The 9,870-nt window shown below is 42.9% G+C and overlaps 1 protein-coding gene across 2 annotated transcripts in view; it reads right to left on the bottom strand.

Annotated features, from left to right (window-relative positions):
* The window catches only part of LOC308310894 (E3 ubiquitin-protein ligase SMURF2-like), a 93,408-nt gene that overhangs the window by 42,958 nt on the left and 40,580 nt on the right, over positions 1 to 9,870 (bottom strand). For both annotated transcript variants that reach the window (XM_080757352.1, XM_080757353.1), the window contains exon 4: positions 2,172 to 2,305. In XM_080757352.1, the coding sequence (XP_080613478.1) occupies positions 2,172 to 2,305 (134 nt within the window). The remainder of the gene's footprint in view (positions 1 to 2,171; positions 2,306 to 9,870) is intronic.

Raw genomic sequence — 9,870 nt, 5'->3', positions numbered from 1 at the left:
CTGTGTCACTTGACAAAAACAACAGATCTACTGTACAAGCTAACAACTTATCACAGTGAAACGTCACATGTTCACTTTTAAAAAATGTTGTCATGTGACATCCTATAGCCTATAGACAAATCCACAGACGGGTCCCATGGTCGCAGCAAACGCATATCCTGTAAGTGGAGACAAGATATCTGTGGTGTACAGAGTGAGCTCTTCTACTACATTGAATGGTAGAGTGACTGATGTTAATCTGCTCAAACGTTACTCTTTTACCTGCTTTTTAGTAACACTAACTTGACAAAAGATGCCCAGAACACCGGGATGAGCCTGTGTAGTTTATGGCTGCTCCAACAGTAGTGGCAAAATTCAGCTTTGGAGAGAAACGGAATGTCAAATACGAGTGTCTGCCCGAATTTCGTTGCGCATTTAGTAGTGCAATAATTACGGCAACGCTCAGAGGTCCCGTGGTGGCTCAGACGAATTAGTGAAAGGTCCTGAATGATAACTAACAAAATAATTTTGTTGCCGTAAAATATGAAGCTGTAGGGCTGGTTCGGGTCATGTTAGTTAAGCAGTGTGGTTTTTCCAGTCAGAGGTGACATAAAACTTGTATCATGCCTTCAGTCGCACTATAATCACAGGTAACATGCCAGCAAATCCCTCCTGATGCAACTGTTGGTATAGGATGGTAATGAAAACATCCAAGGAGCATGTGGTGCTCCTGTTTTGGCATCAAAACAGCACTCCTTTCTTTAGACACACCGTACTGAACAAGCTGCTAGATCCTCTATGCTTGCAGCAATATTTCCTGGAAAGCTGCTGACAATACAATAGCCCTGTTGAAAGACCAGCACGTTGAGTGGCCGGCTAGCTCGCTAGGGGCTAAGAGATGTAGCCAAAAAGGCAGAGGAAGCAAGGAGTCACCATAGTTCCTGGACATAAAGACAATGTCTGTTATTGGAGACACCAAGTCTAGTGTATGTATGTATGTGTGTGTGTGTGTGTGTGTGTGTGTGTGTGTGTGTGTGTGTGTGTGTGTGTGTGTGTGTGTGTGTGTGTGTGTGTGTGTGTGTGTGTGTGTGTGTGTGGGGGTCTGGATGGTGATGGCGGACCCCCCTCTCCATAGAAAAGGCAATAATTAAATTTTTATTTATTTACACACAGAATTTCTAAACAGCCACTCACACAGCTGTACATAGAGATATGACGAATAGAACACACCACTCATTGAATGTCATGTAAATCTGCACAACATTCAAATCTAGATGACCTGTGTGTAGTCAGTCACTGATGTGGTCCAATCATTTCTTACCTTGGTTTTGATTATGTAACATAACCAATGCATTTTCTTGTCACGATATAAGCAACGTGTGACATTTTAAATATCGTTTTACGATATTTAAAATTAAGATTAAGATTAAGTACAAATCAGGATTTATAAAACTCAGGAATAGCCATCACCTAACAAAGGAAGAATTTAACCACAAAGTCAGACATCTTTGACCTGAGGGAAAGAGTCATGCTTCATCTACCAATAAAGAAAGTGCTACCTTTATGTTTATGATGTACTGCATCTAGTGCTCTGATGTAATCTCTCTCTCTCTCTCTCTCTCTCCCGCCTCTCTCTCTCATGCGTTTGTGTGAACACATTTCTAGACGTGTTCATTGATTAACTTTGACTGATTTTGCAGATTTCGATTGCCACATTGACCAGGCACCCTATGTGTGTGTATGTGCACGCACGCATGTACAGTACATGTGTGTGCATGTGTAGGCGGACCCCATGTGTAGAGAAAGCCCCTTCAGATGCATCCTCTTCCCCGTCTCTAGTCTGTTTACATTTCATAAACACTGTTGATGAAATGTGCAGTATGCATAGCTACATTAATTCTTCTATGCATGCTATATTTATCCGATATTTTATCTGTACAGTACATAGCTCCATTTTATAATTTCTCTCGTTACATCTGCCCGTTTCTCTCAGGAAAGGTCAGATGGAAAAACAGAAGCGATGAGAGGGACAGAAAGTGAGAGCGCACCGATATAGAAATATGTACAGAAAGAAGATCCAGTGATGAGGAGAGAAAGATGAGATAAGGGTTCAAAAACTGGTGCCTGTTTTCAGGGAGCAAATTACCACAGCGTGCACACACACGCACGCGCACGCACACACAAATACTTACAGCCAGTGTCTTTGAGTCTGTTGATGGCATTGGAGAGGAGGCGGACACAGCCCAGGAAACCAGCGCCTTGTTTCTTATGGATTTTTTTGTGGTTCCACACACTGATGGTGATAGAGTCTGACTTCCCTATGTAGCTGAAAGCACAAACAAGAGAGAAAGTGAGTTTCACAAGGTACAGTAGCTGGTGTGTGTGTGTGTGTGTGTGTGTGTGTGTGTGTGTGTGTGCGCGCGCGTGCGTGCGTGGGAACAAAAGTAAATCATTATGCTTTTATGTCCCCTGAATGATGGGTCACATTGACTTTAAAACACTTTTTCCAACTCACACAAATTGGGACACATTATTTCTCTAGTCACGTGATCGAGATGTATTGGTCAGGTTTTACATTGTAATCGGCTATGACTGACTTCAACATTTTGCTGGCCCTGGCCCTGGGTAGGCAACCCGGCCGAATGGAGTCCTGCTCTCAGAGGAGTGCACTTTTCTAGGTTGTTCACATTGCCTTTTTGAGGGGCGCTATCCCCTCCTATGTCCAGCTTTTTTAATATTTCTGCCTTTATTGATAGTATCAAGTGAAAATGGGCAGGAAAGAGGGAGAGAGAGAAGGGGAGAGACATGCAGCAAAGATCATCATGAACGGAACTCAAACACACGCTGACACGCTGTCAGGCCAAAGCCTACAGTATATGTGGCATGCGCCTGGACCACATGGCCAGCGGGCGCCCCCGTCCAGCTTTGAGGGTTTGTGCACACAAACATTGTTTTAACTCAAACGTTGAATGCCATTGACAATGAATTTGATCATTGACAACATTGAAGGTGAGGTCAAAAACTGTGATTGGCCGGAATGAGATGATGAATGATGATAAGAGCGGATCGCCCCTCACTTCACACGGGTGTGATTTTATATATAACTGGAACTGGAGTTCTGGATGAATTGCAATGTAATATAGTAATCTGTTTGATTACTTTGTCTTAATATTTGTATATTTTTATATATAATATTTGTTAAATTGTATATTAACTTTGGTGAGAACCACATATAAGCCCTCCCTGGGTTTCTTTTCTCACCTGCACACACTTATTTTATTGATGTTACCTTTTTGTACTGTTTTTATTGTGCGAAATAAAATAAAATAAAAATAAAATAAATCTAAAATAGTACTGGCACCTGACACCACAATGTAGGCAACTGTGGTAGTTTAACTTCTAGTATAGAATATGCTCAATGTAAGCACACTATTCCCGATGAAAATGGTCAATTTGACTCGTGCCTGTGTGTGTGTGTGTGCACACGCACGCACGCGCAGCAATAGCGGCACGGAGGAACGCCGGTGGACGCCAACTTTGCTTAACATCTAACAACCACACCCGTTCTAACTACGATTGTTAATGTAGTGGGTGCAGCTATTGGAACTTTTGCAATTCCTGTGGCGGTGTGTCAGGATATCACGTCAAGATGTACTCAGTCAGCGGCGTAGTCTACCGGCGATCACGCTGCCTGACAGCCCCTCCCGTGAACAGGTGCCGGGAGGAGAGGCAGTGGACCCGGTGACTTCCCTGCGGTGTGTTGGTCCGCCATCGGGGCAGCGGTGTGTGGACTTCCAGGCTCATGAGAGCGGCTGTGGAGTGAGGAGGGCGCAGCGTCACCGGGAGAGACTCGGTGAGTCGGCGACTTTCCTACTTTCCTTCCTATACGTCCGCTGTCGGAGCAGACGTGGAGGACGCCGCGTGTTGTCACCGGGCGGCGGTGTGAGACTGCTGGCTCTGTTTTCTCTGATGGTCCGGCCTGGGACATGTCGACAGACAGCTGTGGGAGGGTTTCGAACTCTCGACAGCTTGGAGTGTCCAGAGGATGAGGCAGAAGGACTTGCGAGGTGTTGTACTGTCCCTGTTGTACTGTCTATGCCACCATATGAGACTAAGCCTAGTCTTGAGCACCGTTGTGTGAACTAATATGGCTATGGCTATATGGCTAGACACTGCTGAGTGACATTCTTGCTGTATCATGATTCCAAGACATGTATGTAAGCTTGTGATTGTAACATAACTGCACCCATAATGTTTGTGTCCTTGTGCATTTCCCTTTGTGTGGACTAAATTCTTAAAATGTGTGTGTGTTTGTGAGAGAGGCAAGAATCAATTGAAATGGAACCCATGGTCATGGTCTATAATAAAAGCAATATTACACGAGAGGGTGTTCTTTACCGTCATTAATGCAAGTCTGTGAAGGCAGCTGCGATGCTGCAGGAACTCGTCTGCAATTGCAATTTCGCAACAGTTACCCTTTAAACTAAGATCGCTAAAAATCGTATTTTTTTAATGACAGATGTAGCCACTACGACCACAAATGTCCCAAGAAACTCGCTAGCCTATAGCAACACAGTCAGCTGCGCACTGGGAGAACAGAGCAGCTGATTTCTATGTTTTTATTAGGCGTTCCTATGTGGTCGTTTAAAGCACAGCTAGAAGGCTGTTTCAACCAATCAGATTGCTTCCCCCGAAACGACCTGTCAGTTTATGTAGGGGTCCATGATGTAAAAGATTGAAAACCTTACCACCGTTGATCTTTGGGTTAACTTTGATCAACTTTGACTTTGATCAACTTAACTCTGATCAACTTTGACGATCAGAGGCTGTGCCGTAGTAGCTAGGGACTAGATTTAGACAAACATTGTAGTCATCCATCTTACTAACGTTGGCAGTTCAGCCTGCCACTGAGACTGAATTTAACACATGGTTAAAGTTTGAATTGTTATTTATGTTGCAGAGTGATATTTGTTATTTTTACTTTATGTATATTGTGTGGTGCTTGATTGATTGATTGTTGACTCCATTGTAGGGAGCAACTACCAACTGTGGGTTTGTGTAGGGGACATACCAACATTAGTTTTGGGTAGAGTACTCTGGTTATAATTAATTATATTATATGTGTATAATTTATAGAGTACTATGTGACACTTTAAATGTATGTATTGAGAAATGTAATGTCCCTGGAGATAGTGAATTTAACTGGTGTAATTGTGGATTCAATTCAGTTTTGGTATGGCCCAGTTGGAGGGGCTTAGCCGGAGACCTGCCATTGCAAATCAGTCAACGTAGGACTATGGAGGTGCAAGGACCTGGGGGCCAATCTGTCCAGTAATATTTGTAGATACCTTGGTGAATAAAGTAAAACACTTCTCTGCAACAGGTACTCTCCTTTTCAGTATTTTCCAGTTTTTTTCTATCTGTGCCTTTCGGCAACGGTCAAAGGGTGACAGTAACCAATGTAGAGAACATAAATAGGGATATTAAGGACCAATACTTTTTGCACAATTTGGACACATGCCACAGTTTGTCGACTCAGACAGGATATTACAGTAGTCAGACTGGGAGGATATTAACATAAAACACGATATAATATGACATCTGTTTCACCTTTCACGATGGTTTCCTGGCCTAGAGGAGAAATGCAATGCTGTATCCGACAGTCACAAAAATATACAGCGCAATATATAACACTAACACACACACACACACACACAGCTTTTTTTATGCCAAAATATGCAAACACAGATGTCAAATTGAACTTGTTTTGCATCTCTGACAAGCACGGAATACACACCGCGACTGTGGTGCAGATTTTCAGACTGTGTAATGTGGCAGATTAGCTGATCCCAAAGTGAGCATGTGCGTGTGTGTGTGTGTGTTGATATGTGTGGCTGAATCTAGTCTAGCCGTGGTTGAAGAACAGAGGAAGTCCCCGTATTCTGCTCCACCACGTCTCAATTCTACACAGCACAGTAAGCACACACACACACACACACACACCCCCCCCCCCCCCCATACATACATACCGGTACAACATACATAGTGCACAGCAATACTCACAGGGCACACACAAAATCACATTCTCACACACGCTAGCCCGCCCGCCCAGCACACATTTACAGCCTACCTGGCTGCACTATCAAATCTTTATCTCTGATAGTGTACAAATACGCCCATTTCGAGGTAATTTTATACTAAGGATTTTACTGTGTGTGATGTCAAGATGGCATTATGTCGTATATAATTCGTGAGGAGAGGGGTTTCCCTACAACATGCATCAAAACAGATGCACAGCCTATGAAAGCCAAGGGGTAGAAGTTGACAGGGCTTTGGCTTCATGTCATGTTTACAACATTCAGAAGTTGTGGAACTATATACGTATACATGCTATATACCGGTACACACACACACACACACACACACACACACACACACACACACACACACACACACACACACACACACACACACACACACACACACACACACACACACACACACACACACACACACACACACACACACACACACACTATATTAGGCATGTAACGATTCACTCAACTCACGATTTTTCACAAAACATATTTTCCAGAAAGATATTTTTTTATATAATGTATCTTCCCCTCCGAGCTTATTCACATTTTTCATTTAAGTGCATTGCAAAAGTAGCATTACTTTTGACAGTGCAGAAACATAACCTTGATGTATTAATGAGCATCAACGACCATCACCTGGGTACAGTCATAGACACACAGCTCCCCTCTGCAGTACTCTACTAAAGTTACTGCATTTCTGTGCAACAACTGTAAACATGCTTTCTTGTTTAGAACCTTAACATGCAAAAAAAAAAAGCTTTCTTTGATGGCATCTTAGGATAGATGTAGATCTATTTGACAGTGCAAAAACATAATTGCCTTCCTTGATGAATTAATGAGCATCAACGACCATCACCTGGGCAGTCACAGGCACACACAGCTCCCCTCTTCAGTGCTCTACTACTGAAAGTGACTGCATGGAGTCCGTTTCATTTCTCTCCAATAGCACTTGAATATGATGAAATATGATTAAAGCTCACATTTCATATCTCACACACATACACCATAATTCACTAGCCCCACTAAAAACAAAACAAATAAATCGATTAATATCGTTGGGAATATCAATATATATCGTTACATGCCACACACACACACACACACACACACACACACACACACACACACACACACACACACACACACACACACACACACACACACACACACACACACACACACACACACACACACACACACACACCAAGGCCTGAGAGAATGAAAGAGGACGCAGAAATCTGTGAGGTCATGCAACATCTGAAGCTCTTCCATAGACAATGAATGGGCTATTCATTTTGTGAATCCAGAAGTATTTTTATTGTATTTTTCAAATCATTGAATGGCCTTATTCCATAATAGTATATTGACCCTTCAACCCATAAAATATCCTCATGGGTGATCTCACAGACACCTGCAGTTGTTAATTAACAGCCTAGTTTAGTCATTATACTGTAATGTCAGAGCCGGAGCTGCTCCACAGAGAATGCATTGGGATAGATGCCAGCTCATCTGTGCACTGTGTGCAACACAGAGATGCCTGCTGTACTTTTGTATTTCTCATGAAATCAACGTTACTAATGTTTAAGATAGAGAAAACATAATTATGTCTCGTAATCTCAGACTTGATCTGGTCTTTTATGAGGACCATTTTTTAATTTCAGACCCGCAGATGCATCAGCTGTTTGAGTTTGTCTTTCATGTGGTGTCTTGTTTTTCCATGTGCTGCGGTGTCTCTCTGAGGACACTGAATCATCTCCCTTCACAGGTGAATGTGATGCGATAACTAGGCCAGTGTGATGATGCAGCGACATATGCGTTGTTGTGCAAACCGTCTCTCACAGAGGGAAAGGAGAAATGAGAGAACACCCCCAGACAATGACTGAATGTCTGAGGTTGAGCGGACAGGTAGAAAGCGACGCCATTTCCTCATACAAAATGATTAAGCAAGAAACAAGAATGACACAGTCATTATTATACCAGCTTGAGCCAAGCTAAAAACCTGTGCCCAGCCGAGTGGCAAAGTTTAGTTTGAGCTTGCCACTACAATGGTATTGTAAGCAGCAGCAGGTTTCCTGATGAAGGGAGGTCAAAGGCGGGTGCATGTCATCGCCATACCTGAAACCTAATACTTCCCTTGGTTCGGTGGGATTCCCTTTTGACTGAGTAGCATATACTGTAGGTAATAGTGTCGCGTATATCTATGTCCGAGCATAGACATGGTTACGCCCCGCCTGCCTCTGATTGGCCTACCGACACTGCCGGCATTACCAGACTTTCCTCCGAGGTAGATAGCTATATGCTGGATAGTCTGCCGCGAGGTTACTCCGTGGTGGGAAATAAATAATACAAGTACGATATAATACAATAGAATAACAGCTTGGCACGCGCGACAGTAACTTTAATGTTTTGTAGAAGAGGCAAACTAATATATTGTTTATGCCGTTTATTTGTTTATGTGTACAGTGTAAACTTGAAATTACAAAATACATTATTGTACTGTAAAAAGATCTCTTTTCCCTTGATCTTTATCTTTTTTAGTATACCAGTAATAGTATTAGTTTACTATAATTAGATTAATTCATGATAATCAACACTAACACTTTAATTTAAAACACACCTAAATCAAATCATACAAATATGTGTTCAATCAATCATTCAATCAAAGCAAACGGCATAAACAATATTAGTTTGCCTCTTCTACAAAAATAAAAGTTACCAGTTACTGTCGCATGTGCCAAGCTGTCATTGTCTTCCCACCACGGAGTAACCTCGCGTCTCGGATGGAGGAAAGTCTGGTGAGACCAGCGGTATTCTGTAGTGTCGGTAGGCCAATCAGAGGCAGGCGGGGCGTTACCATGTCTTTGCTCAGACGTAGAATATATATGCAATAGTGTCTGATCTGTCCACTCTCTGGATACAAGTTACATGTTGTTAATGCAGGATATGCATTGCTGGGGCCAGAGTGACTTACATTGGGTGGGACGGTTACAGGGACAGGGCTTAAGGACATTTGACAAACAGGCCCAGATTAACAATGGAATTTAGTGGCGTTTAAGCACTACGGCCCGCAGCCTGCAGGGCCCTGTGTGCAAGACTATTTCAAATAGTACAGCTGTTGCTTCCGTCGAAACCGGATTCATAGGTCACCGATTTCAATGTAACGCAACACAGGAACGCCCGCTAGTGTTTTTTGTCGTCCAACAGTTTCTTAACCACTGGGAGAAGACTCGTGTGACTGCGTGTGTGCGTGTGTGCATGTGTGCGTTTGTGTGTGACTGACGTGCATAATAATTTAAGTCATAGAAATTACATTTGATCTAAACTCTTGAGAGAGAGAGAGAGAGTTGCTGTTACAATTGGAGTCGAAAGGAAAAAAGATTTGGACTACAGGCACACAACTGAATGTTTGGCATTCCGGTCGCATTTCTCTGCATTGTTAACCATTGTTCTCACAATCTGCCTGTCTAGCTGCAAACAAAAAATGTAGCTTAATGAAAAGGAAGAAGGGAAACATACAAGAATGCAACTGGCAGAGATCCTCACTCTACCAGTGAATATAATGGTTTAATGGCCTTAGGGGGACAGTGAGAGAGCTGCCAACTAGTACCAACACATTGTCATTATGGATTGGCCTATAGCAGAGCCCCAGACCCCTTGCAGTGTTATTTCACAACGCATCACCACCTCTATCTCAGACTGAAGGATGGACTTGTGTGGAAAGCTGGCCATCTGCCAACAGTCTGTTTGCATTGCACTGCAGGGATGTTCAGACTGTAAAGTACCGGTGTGCCAT

The sequence above is a fragment of the Protomyctophum bolini genome (assembly GCF_963924005.1).
Source record: "Protomyctophum bolini genome assembly, chromosome: 3".
Lineage (NCBI taxonomy): Eukaryota > Metazoa > Chordata > Actinopteri > Myctophiformes > Myctophidae > Protomyctophum > Protomyctophum bolini.
Note: the sequence above shows the minus strand (reverse complement) of the source record. Positions and strands in the feature narration are given on the sequence as shown.